The sequence below is a fragment of the Maylandia zebra genome, linkage group LG3, assembly GCF_041146795.1.
Source record: "Maylandia zebra isolate NMK-2024a linkage group LG3, Mzebra_GT3a, whole genome shotgun sequence".
NCBI lineage: Eukaryota > Metazoa > Chordata > Actinopteri > Cichliformes > Cichlidae > Maylandia > Maylandia zebra.
Window position 1 is genome coordinate 54,609,023 of NC_135169.1, and position 19,057 is coordinate 54,628,079.

The following is a 19,057-nucleotide window of genomic DNA, read 5'->3' on the forward strand; positions in this document are numbered from 1 at the left end:
TGACACATTTAATGAATTATTTAATGATGTATTTATTTAATTCACGTTGCTACTCCTGGCCCTGCATCGTTGTTCATAAATACATTTTATTTGTCAGCTTCACCCATCAAAGTCAGGGGGCGGGGTTAATGCTGATCAAGTCAACACCATTGCTTTGGTCTGGTGGGCGTTCTTTTAGTGGGCTTTTCTCAATACTAAGTAGGCCTACACACCAGGGGTTTGGACATGTGTGGACCCAAACTATACTTTTACCCTTTTTTGTGTGTCACCAAATACACTTTAATATTTTCTAGACAAGAATGTAGTGGCGTAATCTTTAACCTCTTTTGGCTCCAAACAGAAGTGACAGACTTGAGCAGGGTTCATTTAAAGGCTGACAGAAGTGGAGTGGTGACGGGGAGATGTTTGACAGGACAGTGTTTCAGCCTCCACAGGTTCATGTTGTGCTCCATCAGTCAGTGAAGATGAAGTCAGTGCTGATGAGGCTGTAGAGTGTGTGAGGGATGTGAATGAGGATGATGAAGATCTGATGATAGCAGATAAAAACAGGCTGCAGAGACTTTGAGCCATACAGGGCACACAGTGTGTGTACAGAACAGCTGAAATCATTATGGAGGCCTCACTGGGATATGGAAGCATCACAGTACAGCTTCAGTGAAGCATTAAAGTCTCTGATATGAGATGAGAAATGAAGCAGCCAGAGCTTTTTCATGAGTGGAAACCCACTGTGACTGTGAGCTGCTGCTACAGCCTCCAGATTAGCCAGCAGCTCATCCTGCTCAACATTTTCTCACCAACTTTAATGGAAGTGTGATGTTTTCAGCTGGAGTGATGGTCAGGGTGGCCTCCCTCTCCTCTTCTTCTCCTCTTCCTCTTTCATTTGTAAAGCCACTTCTGCTGCTTTCATTCATTTGGAAGTCCTGTAGCTGAGTTTGGGAGAGACTAACAGCCTCGGCAGCAGAGGGGAGAAAGGCTGTAACACCACCACTTTACTCTGTTCTACCTGTCACATCATTTTATCAGGAAACAAATATGCTCATGTTTTTCCTATGTTTGTCTTGAAGATGTAAGAAGATCACATGGTGCTTTTTATTATTGTGTTGGTTTGTTTCCTGTCTCTTGGATGGAGCCCAGCTGTGCGTGGCCCCTGGGCCTGTGGTCAGAGTGTGTGCTGGATAATCCGGCCCAGGATGAGGCCAAACTGACATGGGATGAAATGTCTGTCACATAATTGAGCTTAGTGTAGTTTCATTTCTGCACAATTTAAAAACAACCAAAACTTTGTTCTGTCTTTTCTATGTTATACTGTAGACTTTCTTTGATACTGTGTCCAAAAGGAGCAGCTTTTACTTTGAAGGGGAGGCGTCTCTGTTTCCTCTTCAGGTTGGATGATGGAAGCAAATTAGTAGCTGTGTCCCAAAACGTCGGCTGCATCCTCCAGAGGCTGCATTTGAAGGCCGATTACGTCACAGTCAGGCGATGAAGGCTGTCCGTATTTGTCGACTCCTTCAAATGTGCCCGACAAATGCGTCCTTCATTTCCCCGAATTTGAAGGATTCGTCGGGTGTGTCCTTCGTGGCCCACCATATCCCAGAATTCATAGCGCGGCCCAGCCAAATTTCAGCTGCCAACAATGGCGGCAGCTACTAAGTTTTCAAATTACTCTTATTAATCTTTCTGGGTCACAAAATAAACTTTTAACATATTTTCAGGCGAGAAAGTAGCTGTGTAAACTTCAAATATCTGCTTGGTTTATCAAGACATCGCATATTTGCAAAAGTGTGCCGACGTTTTCGGAGACGTCTGTTACCCACCCGCTCGCTAGCAAGCCGGGGGGTTCAATGGTCACTCCAGCCGGCGAGAGCAGCGGACGCCCGGCTTCATCGTTTTCAGACCCCGCTCTTTCGCTACTCAGGTGAAACATGATATATAAGTCACTCGGATAACTTAAAAATGTAATTGTTTGCCTTTTTTCTGTGTTTTATTTGTTCCGGAGTAAATCGGTTTGGCTGAGATCAAAGTTCCTCCGGGATTTTCACACAGCTGAATAAACGTTAAACAGGAAACTGATTAAACAGAAGTGTGAGACGGTCGAGAGTTTACGCCAGTGTCCTGTTATATTTTAGATAGCAAGGAGCAGACGGCCGAGTTTATTAAACTCCACAAAGACAGCGGTGACGCAAATCTGAAGGCTAGACCGTCCCATTTCACAGCCTCGCACTTCCAGCCTTTTCAGTCTTTGAAGGACCCGGCCCACGTAGACCGCGAATACCGGGTCCTCCGAAGGATGCAGCCGACGTTTTGGGACAAAGCTAGTGTGTGATGTTCTTTCAGTGTTGCACTTTGTAGACGCTCCCTGAGCACTGGTCTCACAGCCAGCTGCACATAGAGACCAGTGTTGTTAGTCCAGGTCAGAAGATGACTTGTTGGAATGAAAATGAGCTTGTAGTTTGTCTGCTTTAATAATGTGACTGGAAAAAGGTGTTGGACTTCAAATATGTCCATTTCTTTCACACTTCACCTTTAAAAGTGAAGCCTTGTGGTTCCTGGAAGGAAAAACACGACTTTTTCAAGTCTTTGTCCTGTTTTTATGATAAATGTACGACTTTAATGTGAAATATTCAGAGTTTTTTCTCTTGTTGTGTTTGTTTGAAGCTGCTTCCTGTTGGCTTCAGCTGTTTGGAGTTTCCATTTTCTAAACTTCTACATTCTGAACCTTCTTCAGCTCTGAACAGATGATGAAACACTGAATGATTTCAAGCTCACACTTTGTCTAATAAACTTACATCTTTCATTCTTTATACAGATTGAGTCGCTGTGGTTTGTCAGAGATCAGCTGTGATTATCTGGCAGCAGCACTGAAGTCCAACCCCTCCCATCTGAGACAGCTGGAGCTGAGCCTGAACACCAACCTGCAGGATTCAGGAGTGAAGCATCTGTGTGGTTTCCTGGAGAGTCCAGGATGTGGACTTGAAACTCTGAGGTCAGTCAGCATGTTTTAGTTGTGCTGAGATGAATATGATGTGAAAGTTGTGCTGACACTAAACTGCAGACATCAGGCTGATATTATACTGATCCACACTGAGGATCTTCATGGTAAAGTCTGTTTTCTTCTTCTCTGGTTTAGTCCATTGACTGCAGCAGAACAATGTTCACATTTCAAACAGTGAGACTCAACGTATGGCCCGCGGCCCACACGCGGCCTGCCCACCTTTCCTGATTCAGAGAGAGGGGACCCTGATTAACTGTGTAGTGTTCTTCCTCACAGTTCTAAGTATCAGACACAACAATGAATAATCCACAGCTGACTGTCTTTAGCAGGTCAAAGGTCACGGCACACAGCAGGCAGTGGGAAATATTATAACTCTGATCATTTATCAGCACATATCCATATGTATAAAAACAAAGCTGACACTGTGAGACTTGATCAGAGGTGTGATCATCACAGCAGAGGCCTTTGTGTCAAAGTCACTGAGGATCAAACAGAAACACATGAAGCAGATTTTCCTGTTCTGGCTTTTTATAGCAGATAACCTTCAAAATATTCTGCAGTCCATCAAAAACTGAAGCAAACCATGAATCAACATGTGAACATGAGCTGATGCTGCTGAAGTGAAGCAAAGTTACAGAGGTTTGATTACAGACACAGCTGAGAGTTTGTAATCTGTCATCATTTTAAAAGGTTTACATTTCTTCAGTATATCCACATTTGCAGCTGGTACCTCAACCTCCACTTGTCCAACACAACTGCTGTCCACTGCCTCCATGACATTGTGATTTTGCTGTTGGTCTTCTGTCAGATCTTCATCAATCACTTCTGCACGGGGCACACCTTCAGACTCTGCAGCTGCATAACGAAAGCCTGTAAGATAAAATTAGACATAAGGTAAATGTACACCAATATTCCAATGACAGGTGTGTGATTCATCTGGAAGTTATGTGCGGATTAGTGTACAGTGATAGCAATTTAGTATGTTTTTAGAGGGGGGGGGGGTTGTTTACCTCCGATGGGTGCTCTTTTTCGCTTCCGTTGCGTACGCCTTGAGTGCCGGTCCGAGTCTGATACAGGTATGTCGTCATGCCCCATGTGCAGTGTTGGTGCCCAGTCTGGATTTGTTACATCCATTTCATATGCTGGTTTGCCTGCAATAATGCCAAATCATAAGCTACTCAGTCGACATGACGTGGTTCTGCAGCATCACACATTAGCATGTTTTATCTCATTATCTATGACCTCAGCACGTTGAAAATAACACTAAAAGCCTTTCAAGAGTGATATGAATTAATTTAGAACTCACCGGAAAGAAAATGCCGTGAGCAAACCAACAAAAAGCTGGGGATTGCAGAGAACTCGATATCCGCTCGTCTCACCGCTGCAATCCAAGCCTGACGTCTTTGTTTAGTAATATCGGATACATGGGATCCCTCACGTTGCCTCCAGGATGGAAAACGATGAAAAGAGAGCCCGTTATCCAGCTTCTTGCCTTCACGATCGTGTGATCTAACGTTGCAACCGACAACACAACACGTACGATCCATAGCTGAAATGGTATCCTTTGGCTGGCCTACTGTCATGGCGGAAGGGGGCATGGCCCATCTCCCGTGACATCACGCTCCAAAGCCCTATAGGTGGGAAAATGTACCATGTCGACCAATCAAAAATGATATGGAAACATGACATTTGGTTGTTTAGCAAAAGGGGGAAGTTTTAGGAGTGACCGGCAAGAGAGAGCGAGTGAGCGAAAGAGAGAGAGACTTTTGATACGTGAGAGATTTGTGACGTTTACCGTGTTTGGTCTCAAGTTAGTTTGTTGTCTTGTGTATTTAGTGTGTAGCTGTTGTTTTGTTTTGTGTGTCAGTTCTACTAGTGATCGTCACAGTTGCTGCCTTAAAGCCAACAAAGGCAGATTGCAGTGTAAACGCTGAGTGACACACCTGCTGTCAGACCTGCAGGTTTATCCCTGTGCTGTTCTCATATGTGTTAGAGTGACACAAACTATTGTTTGACACCTGATTGTTCTGTAAATAGTTTGAAATGATTATATGAAAAACGTCTGAGCCTTGGCTGCATTTTTTGGTAAATAGTACCATATAACTTTGTTGTTTGCAAAACGTGTGCGTATTTTTAAAAGTGTACAATCTCTATTTGCATTTCAAGTTATGAAGATGATTCGTTAAACATGTGTGTGGTTTTTACAGTCAAAATATCACTTTCTACTTGTATTTTAAATTTTGTCTGAATTTAGATAAATTGTGCTGATACAGTTGGTCAAAATGAGAAAATAACAGATTGGCAAGATAAACTGTTTTTAAAGGTAAAATATAGAGGCCACATCAAAAGTAGTCAAGAAGGGTTAAAGGCTAAAAGCAAAGTTGTCACCAAGTACTGTTTATATTTGTGTGTATTGCTGCAGCTTTTTTGAGTATTAATTTGGTGCCTTTGTGTGAAATAATGGTATTGTGAGTGATCCATATAGTCACAAAGAATAGCCACTTGTTTCTGTGCTACCAAAGTTCCCCGGCTTTCATTCAAAATGTGTTTATCGTCAGCACCTGCACATTAAACTACTTAAACATTATAAATGTCTTCAAGCTCACACTGAGGCCTGTGGGGTACTATCAGCCACTGAGACAGTACACACATTTATATGTGTTTGTATATGAATATTTCATACTTTAAGACTGCCTGTTTATTTAAGGGAGATGAACAAAATACATTGGAATTGTACAAAATAATATCATGGATGATAAATTAAATAGATTTTAAGTAGATGCTTGTGCATTCTTAAAGTCTTATATGTTGAACTGAACTATGTGATCTGTTCAAAGCCTTAATCTTAATTTGAAGTGAAATGTGCATTTTGAGTTTATACACTATGTATATAAGGCGACCGTTTCCTTTTGCAGTATTTTTGTGTGGTGTACTTTTCTATGTCTTAACAAAAGGGGAACAAAGGTGTTTAAGTTCACCTAGGATGATGTGTTTTAATTTTCACATGGTCTTGCTTGAATTTGACCCTGACAAAGGCGTATGAACTCTGTCAGCTGTTTGGAGTTTCCATTTTCTAAACTTCTACATTCTGAACCTTCTTCAGCTCTGAACAGATGATGAAACACTGAATGATTTCAAGCTCACACTTTGTCTAATAAACTTACATCTTTCATTCTTTATACAGATTGAGTCTCTGTGGTTTGTCAGAGATCAGCTGTGATTATCTGGCAGCAGCACTGAAGTCCAACCCCTCCCATCTGAGACAGCTGGACCTGAGCTACAACAACAAGCTGCAGGATTCAGGAGTGAAGCATCTGTGTGGTTTCCTGGAGAGTCCAGGATGTGGACTTGAAACTCTGAGGTCAGTCAGCATGTTTTAGTTGTGCTGAGATGAATATGATGTGAAAGTTGTGCTGACACTAAACTGCAGACATCAGGCTGATATTATACTGATCCACACTGAGGATCTTCATGGTAAAGTCTGTTTTCTTCTTCTCTGGTTTAGTCCATTGACTGCAGCAGAACAATGTTCACATTTCAAACCTTCAAAGAAGAAGAAAAATCCTCCACTGGATAATTCACTGTGAAACTCTCAAACTCTTCATTCCACCTTAAAGTCTGTCTGACACTGAAATCCAAAGCAAAATGTGCGTTTGCTTTACAGACAGCAGTCCAACACAAACATACACACATCATCCAAAACACAGTCCAACATCCAAATCTCCTCCACTGCCAGCATGAATGATGGGAAAGAGAAGGAGGAACACTCTGACATTCAGGGTTAGAATGAGTTTCATGAAGCAGAGTGTGAAGATCAAAGCTGCATTAGAAAGCTTACATGAATGAATGAGTGGACAGAAGTGGACAGAGATCATCTGAAGCACTTCAAAGGCTTTAAATCAGCACATTTCTCTTTATTCTTTATCAACTCTGTTAGTTTCTCTCAGTTTTCTGTGGAATGAAGCTAACAGCAGGCTAATAAGATGCTGACCAATAGGTTTCTATTAAAGGTTGTAATTTGTATATGAAAAAGTGCTTTGGCTCAGCAGGGATCAGCTTACAGGTAGAATACAGCTGCTGGATGGGATTAGCATGTCATAGCTATCTACCAAACTGCTAACTGGGGGATTTCAGGCCATCTATGGATCATTTTTGCTAACTGTTTATTCAGCTTAGGCTCACAGGGCTGCAGCCTGTGCCCTAGCTGTCATAGGGCAAGAGGCGTGGTCCACCTGCACAGGTGAGCAGTCCATCACAGGGCCAACAGAGAGAGACAGAGAAGCACTCTCTCACATCCACACCTACAGCCAATTTAGAAGCACCAATGAACCTAAGCAGCATTTCATTGGACTGTGGGAGAACATCCAACCTCCACAGAAAGGCCAACAAGCTTCAACCTACAACCTTCTTGCTTTAAGGCACTAGTGCGAACCACTTTTCCCCATTTCAGCCCAAATCCTGCATCTTCCTGTTTCTGACTCCAGGCCAGCTCCACTAACACTTTCTCATCAGACACTGCCACCTAGTGGAGGAAGTCTTAGTTCCATTTGAAGCTTCAGATTACAGTTAGTTCCTTTACAAAGAGGTGGAGGTGGTGGGGCCACAGCACCATCATCACTGAGTGCCATAGGACACTTAACCTTTGTTTCCATATGCTGGGAACTTCCTGTTGTTCCAAGGAGGACTGGAAAATGTGTGAAAATCTCCCAGTCAGTTCCTCACAGCACACTTCAATCATTTCCCTCCCACAGCATCAGGACCAGGGCTTTTTCTCTCTTTGGTCCCACTAAGAGATTTCCACACAAACACCTCATCAGTGGGACTCTCAGAGCTACCAGCCCTTTGCTACAATCACAAAGCTCTTCATTGAAATCAATGATATCAAAGCTGGAATCAAATGAGTCCAAGTCTTCTGCTGATTCAGCATCACATTCATCTTTGCTCCTTGTTCTGCATCCCCACCATGGACTTCATTCCTTTCCAAGCCAGCCTTGAGTGTCCTTTATTCAGCTCATCCTCTGCTTTACTTTTACACCTGATTTTAGCTGCTTTATCTCTCTTTCAACAAGTTTCTGTGCCTCAATCTTTTTCTTCTCTCCCTCATAACAAGACAGCTTCTTCTGCCTGAGAACATGTTGGAGTGATTTACTAATCCAGGGCTGCTTATTGGGGAAAATACTTCCTGTTTCCAAAGTAATCCCCATTTTTCCCAGAAAGAAATGTAAGTAGAAATCGATGATCTAAGTGAGAACATGAGCCTTTAAAAAGTCCCAGTGGGTGCAGTCAAAGCAGTCCCTCAGTCCCAGTATAGTCTTTGGTCCAGACTGGAACAACTGTGTGCCCAGTTTGAGCTCTCTTCAGTGCTGTGACCTGACAGACCCAGAGGGGCCATCACATCACATTTAGAAGCTCCCCTAATGGAGCCACAACACATGTCCAATACTTAGTCTGTCTTGTTGGACCAACTGGAAGAAATGATTCAAGGACTTAGTCACAGAACAGAGATTCAAATCTCCAAAATCCAACTGGCTGCATCAGGACATATAGTCTGAAACTCTGCACAGTTTCCTGTTTGAAGCTGCTTCCTGTTGGCTTCAGCTGTTTGGAGTTTCCATTTTCTAAACTTCTACATTCTGAACCTTCTTCAGCTCTGAACAGATGATGAAACACTGAATGATTTCAAGCTCACACTTTGTCTAATAAACTTACATCTTTCATTCTTTATACAGATTGAGTTACTGTGGTTTGTCAGAGATCAGCTGTGATTATCTGGCAGCAGCACTGAAGTCCAACCCCTCCCATCTGAGAGAGCTGGACCTGTGGGGAAACAACCTGAAGGATCCAGATGTGAAGCAGCTGTCTGATCTTCAGCAGAGTCCAGACTACAGACTGGAGACTCTGTGGTCAGTAGAGTGATGGAGTGAGTGGGTGGTGCTGTCAGCAGTATTGTACTAAACACAGTCAGTATGAAACAAAGATCCAGTGTTTCCTGTAAAGCTGCAGCTTCTCAGTGAAGCTGTGAGAGGAGAATGGTGACAGGCTTCAGGATTGGACACAAACACTTCCTGTTTCTGACCTTTATGGTCACCATAGTAACAGCTGACACGCTCTGATCAAACACTGTCAACAGCCAATCAGCTCTCTGAACAAAGCAGCACGCAGACCAATGACTGCATTCATTTCCAAGTTTAAAGCAGTGAAGAACACAGTCTGTAGGTGAGGAAGAATTTAGTGAGAGCAGATGTTTGGATGGAATTCCTCCAGTTAACAGCTGGAACCGTCCATCTGGATTGTTGGGCTTGTTGTTGGGGTTCCTACAGAGCTCAGAGTGGACACACCAAGGTTCTTCTAATGAATGAAAGTCCAAACTCAAACTAGGAGGGAAAAACATTTTCATCAACTTCAATAAAAATCCAAAGATTAGAAAAAGTGAAGCAACAATGAGTCCTAGTACAGTCCCAGCACTGAAGTCCCTGCTGCTCTTTATACTGGATGTGCTGCATCTCTGACTGACAGCTGATGAAGAGTCTCTGGAAACACTCGTTTATCTCCTCTGCTCTTCCTTCTTCTCTCTGCAGGTGGAGGATATGATGGTAAACAGGACGGTGTGTGTGCTGAGAGAGGAGGAGCTGTGTCCTGATGATCCAGAGAGGTTGAAGCAGCAGCAGCTTGTGTGTAGAGATGCTCTGACTGGGCCATGTTACTGGGAGGTGGAGAGGAGAGCTTCATCCAGCAGTGACTGACAGAGGAATGAGAAGAAGTGCAGATGACTGTCAGTGCTGCAGAGTGAACTGCTCTGAGAACAGCTCCACTGTCAGACACAATGTAGAGTCCAGCATCATCCCTGTGTGTCCCTCTGGATCTGACAGAGGATCATCAGTGTATCTGGACTGCTCTGCTGCTGCTCTGTCCTTCTACAGTCTCTGCACAGTCTCTGTCTGACTCTGGCTTCAGACCCTCCTGGATCAAACTCACCTGGAAAGACTTTCAAACATCACTCAATAGATTTGAATACAGAATATATTTGATATATACTGTAGATGTACTGTAGAGTTGCAGTTTGTCACTTGTAAATACAGTCTGTGAGCAGCTGTGAGCTGAAAGATCTTTCTAGAAACACGAAATGTTTTCACTCTTCTGTTGCTTTTTCATATATTTCCACAACATTAATATTGATCCCACCTGTCTCACCTGTTTCATGCTTTTATACATAATAACAGGACACGTGTGATCTGAGCGCTGCTGTGGTTGCTGTGCTGCACGTCTTCATTTAGATAACAGAGACATCTAGTGGTTCAGAGGGAGAACTGCAGGAGGTGGAGCTGTGTTTTAGCATGGAAAACTTTTTATCTTTTAGGCGCAGATACAAATATGACAAGTATCAGTGTGAGATACAAAAGGTCACATCAGTCAGCAGAGGGAACAGTGATCACACAGCAATGTAAGAATAGAAACATAACAGTGAATCTGGACATGTATACAGATGGAAGCAAACAAACAGGATGTAACACTACATTAAAGCCACAAATGGGAAGAAAACAAACACAAAGGAAAATATATTTGATCTCAGGAATCCAAATCAGATGCTTTAGAGCAGGGGTCGGCAACCCTGGGCACGCGTGTCACAGCTGCCACGTGAAGGGTTAACTGATGGCACGACCATAGCTGAACTGGCCATTGGGCATACTGATGGTGATTTTTCATTTTTATGGGCTGATGATGTTTTTTTTATTTTTTTGTAACGGTATAAACGATGGAAGGTGGCGGATTGTCCGGATGCTGGTCGATGTGTAAAAATAAGTCAGTTGTTTGGTGGTGGCTATGGCGGAGCTTCCACAGAGGCAGCAGGTGGATGAGGGAAAGGGGAGGCAGGAGGAGCAGAGACCCGAGGCGGCCGCCGGTCCGAGTGTCAGGTGAACTGAACTTCAGGTAAGAAGTTATGACCTGGGCCCTGTTTCAGGAAGCCGGTTTAGTGGAAAAACTGAGTAAGTATACCCTGAGTTAACGAAAACTCTGGGTTTTCGGTTTCACAAAGCGAGTTCAGCTGCAGCCTGAGTGAGTCACTATGACGACACACTCCGTGAAGCTAACCTGCCCCCTAGCAGGTTTACTACAACTAACCCTGACTGTCTCCGCCCCTTTGTCGGAAACCTGACAGTAGGAAGTCTCAGACATGGCGTGTCCCTTCCTTGAAGAGCCGGTAGATATCGAAGCCCAAATTCTCCGCAGAGCTCTCCGCCGGGAGAGAGTGATTAGAGCGCGTCTGGACATCTTATCATTACCTGATGATTTTCTGTGCGAACGTTACCGTTTCTCAGCACAATCTATAAGTTATTTGGATAACATCCTCAGGCCATATATTACGCATGTGACACATCGCGGACATGCTCTCAGTTCTGTACATATTATTTGTATTGCACTTCGTTTTTTTGCAAACGGGAGCTTTCTGTATAATATTGGTGATGCTGAGCACGTTTCCAAGGCTACCGTCTGTCGGGCAGTCAGGAATGTTACAGTTGCACTGAAACGTCTCCTGTACTCGTTTGTGGTGTTCCCCGGTCATAGACCCACAAGATTCATCAAAGAGGGATTCCACAAAATTGCAGGTATCAGGATGACCAAAACTTAATTTATGGTGTGGTGATACTTGGACTACTACTTAAATTTTACATTTATTTTCAGGGTTCCCAGGCGTGATTGGCTGTATAGATGGCACTCACATTCCAGTCATTGCTCCTTTAGTAAATGAAGGAGACTATGTGAACAGGAAGTCTTTCCACAGCATTAATGTACAGGTACATAGTTCCCTGTAGCATTTCAAACTAACAAATTATTTCATTATAGTAATGGATGCTAATTTGTGTTCTCTGCACTGTGAAGATCATATGTGATGCTGCCAACATTATCACAAATGTGGAAGCCAAGTGGCCAGGCTCTGTCCATGACTCACAAATATTCCGTGAATGTACACTGAGCACAAAATTTGGACATGGTGAGTTGAGAATACTTTAAAATATATAAAGACCAATTGCTTCAGGGACATTTGAACTGAAGTGTACCCTTCTGTCTTAGGAGAGTTCACTGGCTACTTGCTTGGTGATAGGGGGTATCCATGTTTACCCTATTTGCTTACCCCTTACCCTGACCCTGAACCGGGCCCACAGCAGCGATATAATCTGGCTAATTGCAGGACAAGAGCCAGAATTGAAATGACTATCGGAATGCTTAAGGCCCGGTTCCAGTGCCTGCAAAGACTCAGGGTCACCCCAGAAAGGGCATGTGACATTATTGTGGCATGTGTGATTCTTCACAACATTGCCACAATTAGAGGAGAACACTGTCCTTCTGAACCAAACATCAGCAGTGATCCAAACCATGAACATCCTGACCCTCCCACGGACATACAAGATGGAAGCGCAGTCAGAGACACCATATGTCACAATCATTTCTTTTGACCCATCACCTCAACATGTTGAAAGAAGAATAAACAGATTTTTTGTTCAACTGGCTTTATTGGTCGCCTGTATTTCCTGTACACAAAGTATTAAAAGATGTACACCTCATAGAGTGTCTCTGTTGCTTCCTCCTCTGTAACAGCTGTCAATGTTTCTTCATTATTTTCCTGTAGTAAAGAAATAAACAACATTGCTGTTCTACTGTAAACTCATATAATCTGTGGAGTATTACTCACAACTGCATGTTGGTCTGGCTCAACAGGAGGCTGCACCAGATGCAGTACACCATCACCATCAACTGATAGAATATGAGGTTTATACAGGTCACTTATAACTTACAAGGGACCAAATGGCAATTAACAAACATACCAATCACCTTACACTTCATTGTCATTATGCTCTCAAAGACAACCAAGACTGAGGGAAGGCAAAATCAGTAGGAAAATAACTTCACTACAAAATAATTCATTATGGTAAAGAGTTTATCAAATGAATGAGTCGCACTGCAAAGGTGACTGTGAAGAAAGGATGTATGCACATCATGTATTATTTTGAATTTACCCCCTATGTAGGCACTTGTGTCTTGCGGGGTTATTGACTCAGAGGATGTCCCCGCAGAGATGCCTTCGGCCACAGGGCGCCCACTGTTTTGGCTGAGGGCCAACTGCTCAGCCTCTGTGAGTGGTGGTGGTGGAGGACCCCCACCTGTTTTTCGGGCCTCCGCTTTTTTTCTGTTGGCTATAACGGGCCACATTTGAGCATACAGAGTAAGCAAATATGTACTTGTAATGTGCTCAGATAATTTCAATAAGTGCTTACAGAAAGAAAATTAATGTAGCCTCTAACTGCAATTGATTTACATGGGACAAACAGACCAAGCACTATGGCTCATAATACAATTACACCTTACCTGTTTGGACTATATTTTTATATTTCATTTTTACTTGCTGCCAGGAACGTTTGGGGCCTGTTGGGTTGCACCTGCGCTCACATCACATCACAAAATAAAATGTATAAAATAACAAATAAAATAACATATGATAAAATAACGTGTTAAATGGGTGGAAATCCCTAGATCAATGTTTATATTAACACTCACGCATTGACTCTGTCGGCTATGTTTTGCCATGCATGCTCCCTGTCTTTCGCAGCTGTGGCTGTGTTACTTTTTTCCGCGGAATTTGCATGTTATCGGCATATGCTGCCATCAGAATTTCGGCCTCAAGCGCTGTAAAATACATTGACCGCGCCTTCTTTCCCTCCGTCTCCATGGTGACTCGCTTAATCTGTGCTCCGCTTATCAGGGCTTTATGTATCCTCGTCCGCGCGCTTCACTTGGGGTTAAAGCAACTCCGCGTTGATTGAACTAATTGTTATCAGCCTTTCTGAAACCGAATATTCCGAGTTGGACAGTTCGGGATTACTCAACCCTGCGTATCGTTTTTCACTCTGAGTTTTCTAAACCGGCTTCCTGAAACAGGGCCCTGCAGTCTGTCTGGGTCAGATATAAACCAAGTTTAGGTGCAGTTTATTTTCCTTGTGCTGACTTTTTACAGTCAGTTACAATAACTCATACTGTGTACTAGCTAGCATGACGGAGTTTCTATACAGCTGGGTGGTGCTATGATGTTACTGATAGTGAACTTTACAGTGGCTTGCAAAAGTATTCGGCCCCCTTGAACTTTCCCACATTTTGTCACATTACAGCACAAACATGAATCAGTTTTATTGGAATTCCACGTGAAAGACCAACACAAAGTGGAACGGAAATCATACATGATTCCAAACATTTTTTACAATAAATAACTGCAAAGTGGGGTGTGCGTAATTATTCTGTCATGGAAAAACACACTGCCATCAACTGTTTTGTTTTTGTCAAAATCACTGTAATATAATCACTGTACCTTTATATACATGTGACTTATATTAATGCTGCTGCCCTCTTGTGGCTAAAGTGTAATTATGTTCTTGTTATTAGGGAAAACATTTGAGAGTAACATGAAAAATGAGTCAGCACTTTGGCTTCAGCTTAAGAAATCCTCATTTTTATGTCATCAGTTATAGTTGCATGTATTCATTATCATAATTTAACCTTTAATATTGATGTCTTACATTTATTTTGAGTAAATTAGCAATTTTATGGTATTTTATGGTTGTATTAAATTAATACATTACTAATGAATTAATTATTTCAGTAATTAATTTAAAAATGTACATAGTCAATTAAAGAAATATATTAATAATGAATTATCCATTAATTTCATTTAAAATGTTTCATTATTTGTTTATATACAATTCAAATTAGTTAATTACATATTTAATCAATTATTGGTTTGTTTTCTATTTTGATTATTTTACTGACACATTTAATGAATTATTTAATGATGTATTTATTTAATTCACGTTACTACTCCTGGCCCTGCATCGCTGTTCATAAATACATTTTATTTGTCAGCTTCACCCATCAAAGTCAGGGGGCGGGGTTAATGCTGATCAAGTCAAAACCATTGCTTTGGTCTGGTGGGCGTTCTTTTAGTGGGCTTTTCTGTCACGGCCTGCGTGGCAGACTATGATGAGGGGAAGGACGACCCAAATGCTGGACTCTTTGATGAGGTCAGTGCGTTTATTTACAGTGATGCAAAATAATCCAAACAACAATAAATCCCCAGTGCGTTCCCGACTCTGACATGTCCTCTTGCCAGTGTTGGTGTTCTTTGTCTCCGCTCCTCAGTGTCTGAGCACCCCGTGCTCGCTGCCCTCTCGTCTCCACACTCCTCCTGGGGAATAACAAAGAGGCAGCCGTCAGCAACACCACAATGCAGCAGACTAACCTTAACTAACTCGCCAAGAGACTAACGTGAAGTTACGCAATGATCCAGCATCGGAGACAGCTCCACCACACTCCTAAGTAGCTCCTCTGACGAGGCTTGATCAGCTGCAGGTGTGAGTAATTCTCCTCCGCAGGTGTGGCCAGGCTCCTGGCTGACACACACACACACACACACACCTAGATACACAAACATGGAAACAGGAGACAGCAGCACCAAAAACACACATGTCCATAACTTCTTACAGGCCCTGGGTCACCCAGACCCCGGTCCCATGACAATTCCTCAAAACTAAGTAGGCCTACACACCAGGGTTTGGACATGTGTGGACCCAAACTATACTTAAACTTTACCCTTTTTTGTGTGTCACCAAATACACTTTAATATCTTCTAGACAAGAATGTAGTGGCACAATCTTTAACCTCCTAAGACCCAAACTCCTCCGTGGCATTCATTTTTAATTTCTCTTTGATATTTGGGCTGATTGGGACCTGATGAATGTAAAAACAAAGAATTACCACATTTTTTGTTTCTGAGAAAAATGAGAGCCACATATGAGGATATTGGTCTAAAATTTTGATAGCACAGTGGCAGTGTAACATCCTCGTAAGTGGATATCAGGCCCTTGTAGAGCAAAATGTAGTATTTTGGTCTAAACAACCCAAATTGTGATGTCCACATATGTGGACGCCAGGTCTTAGGAGGTTAAATATCTGCTCACTTTGTCAAAATGAACCTAATCATCTCTGATGAGTTCAGTGATGTCTGCCAGCTCACCTTGCAAGTGGTCGAGCTTATACCGCCGACAACGCGGCCACAACTTGTAAACCCCCTGCTGACTATCAGCTCTGGAGTTATTTATTTATGTTAGTTTCAACTGTTCCTGCAGAAAGTAAGCACGTGTTACTGATAAAAAGTCCAATAGAAGCAAAGTCTAAACTTTGAAAACAAAAAACAAAAACCTGTCTGATTCAGATCTGATCTTTGGGGAGTTTCAATAAGCAGTGTGACCCGTGTATATGCATCAGGGGTGGTTTTGATTATCGATTTATCGATTAAAATCGATTCTGGCTTGGATAACGTGATATCGATTCATTAAAAACCTGAATCGATTTTTTAATATAAATTTATTTTGGCCAAAACGCCAGAATCTCAGGTTAAACCTCCCAAAGTTTCAACAACCACCAAACAGCTAAAACAGTAAATGAGAGCAGGAACACGGATTCTGCACAAAGACGTAAACACAAAGCGCGGAGCCGCCGACGCATCAGAATCAGTGAGATGTGACTTTCTCACCTGACGGCACGGACATGAGCTGAAAGCCGACAGCTCGCTGATTCTGATGTTTCCGCGCTTTGTGTTTACGCCCTTTTTGCGCCGATTCTGAAGCTGCAGGTTTGATGTCTCTCCAAACAATATTGAGTAAACCAGCAGCAAAAGAAGCTCCAAACTACGCTTCACATAAACATCGTCATGAATTCCCTCTGATTGTTTTGCTGCCACCAGGATAAAATCACACTTCATGCACAGCTCTCTCTCTCTCTCTCTCTCTCTCTCTCTGTACTTCAAGAACAGTTTCCTGTTTTCTGCATTATTCGCTTGCTTGTTACGCACAAGTCTACCGTTCTTACAGCCTGTCGGCCGCTGTTTTTTTTTCTTTTACTTACTTCTGAAAACAAAGCCTCGTTTCTGCCGTTCAACACTGAACAAATTTAAACTTTTTAAAATGATGCAAAATTGCAAAATGCTCAGCTGTGTCTGTAATCAAACCTCTGTAACTTTGCTCTGCTTCACGTCAGCAGCATCAGGTAATGTTCATATGTTCATTAATGGTTTTCTTTTGTTTTTGATGTACTGCAGAATATTTGTATAAAATCCCAGGCCAGGAAAACCTTCATGTTTTTCTGTTTGATCCTCAGCTACTTTGACACAAAGGCCTCTGCTGTGACGCTCACAGCTTTGATAAAGTCTGGCAAGTGTCAGATTTCTTTTTATAGATATAAAAATATAGAAATGTTCTGATGCATGTAGTAACTGTTAGCTTTAACTGTACAAGGCTTGTTAGACATAATGAAACACATCGTGCAGATTTCTGGATGTTAGACTATAATTTTTATAATGATTATTAATCTTGAGTCTAAAAAGTCAGTCAAGTATATCCAGGATATCTTTCTGTTAACTGGATTCACTGACCCTAACACTGGGACCAGGATAAGCGGTCGCATGAAGCTGGTTATCAGCTGACAATCTTATTATTTAATTAATTTAATTAAGTTATTTAATTTTTCTAATTTTTCCTCCACATTTCCCCTGAAATGAAGGGATTGTGTTAAACATGCTTTAGTTCCTCACATTTTTCTGCATCTCTTTGTTCAACCCCCTGAATTAAAGCTGAAAGTCTGCACTTCAAACACATCTGAGTTGTTGCATTTAAAATTGATTTTAGTGTATGTACAGAACCAAAATCAGAAACTAAGTTCTCTCTGTCCAGATATTTATGGACCTAACTGTATAATCTATACAGCACGTAAAAAATGCTGTAAATAAAGAAGTCTGTGAAAATGTGGCGCTTAAGGTCAATTTAAACTGAAGTGATATAATCTTCTCCCCACAGTTTGAGTTTGTATTGTCTCAGCTGCAGACAGACTATGATATTAATATTATTAGTTATTAATATTATTAGTTATAAAGGACACCTTCCTGCCTTTAGTCTTATTCATGATGATTATTAGTCGTCTTCTAATGTCCACAAGTCTGTATGATGTGTTTCATAGTTTCTAACAAGCCTTTTAAACTTAAGTTACTGCATTGCTGAAACACCAACATCTGCTTATTGAACAAAACAAAAACAACCAAAAGACCACACATCTGATTTCATTTTTATTTTAATAGACTTCCAAAGATTATACCAGATAACTGGCCTCAGAATATAATTGAATAAACATGTTTGAAAACGATAACCTAATCCTGTCTTGACAGGCTGAGCTCTTCAGTATCCACCAACAGCATCGTCATGCTGAGTCAGACGTTTCTGCTCCTGGTGGAAATACTCTTCCTCTTTCCACATTGTACCAAATGTTTTTAAATGTTAGTTTCAATTTAAAATTAAAGATTAAAAAAGTGTAACACATATAAACATCAGATAATTAAGACAAGCGAATGGTTCAGTTCCACATGTGCTCTGCTGACACTCTTCCTGGGTTGCCGACCCCTGCTCATTATTCATGTTACAGAAACACAGAGGTACGAGACCAGGCAAAAGACTTTCTGATTATTTGTTTTTAGTTAAAATAATTCCATTGTTGTCTAGTGATGGTGTGGTAAAGCTCTGTGAATGTGTCCAATTTTTCCGGCTTTGTTGCTTCGCCCAAAGGCAGATCACACAAAGTTTAACTGCTTATTATGAAGAACTGACATCTGCTGGTCATTTAATGTTCAGCAGCACTGCTGTGAGAATACCTGTAGGACACATACCAGTGGATATGTGAGCACATGCACAGCTGCAGGGCTAGAAGGGCCCAAATGAATTAAATAAATAGATTCTTAAATAATTAATTAAATGTGTTATTAATTTATTAATTACATTTATTTAAAAATCATTAAATTTTTAATTAATTTATTGTAAATGTTGGAAAAGAAATTATTTGGCATTAAATCAATGATGTATGTATATATTTAATAAGTATTTTGAACTTAATCCATTAATGACATTTAATAAATTATTTAATGATGATTCATCGATTAATTATTGATGATTAATTAACCCTCCACATGATTTAACC

The 19,057-nt window shown here is 41.6% G+C and overlaps 1 protein-coding gene across 2 annotated transcripts in view; it reads left to right on the forward strand.

Annotated features, from left to right (window-relative positions):
- The window catches only part of LOC112429812 (protein NLRC3-like), a 158,064-nt gene that overhangs the window by 84,110 nt on the left and 54,897 nt on the right, over positions 1-19,057 (forward strand). Inside the window, exons 3-4 of one of the 2 annotated variants that reach the window (XM_076882443.1) lie at positions 6,177-6,353; positions 8,722-8,895. In XM_076882443.1, coding sequence (XP_076738558.1) covers positions 6,177-6,353; positions 8,722-8,895 — 351 coding nt within the window. The remainder of the gene's footprint in view (positions 1-6,176; positions 6,354-8,721; positions 8,896-19,057) is intronic. The other variant, XM_076882442.1, reaches the window with a different exon arrangement.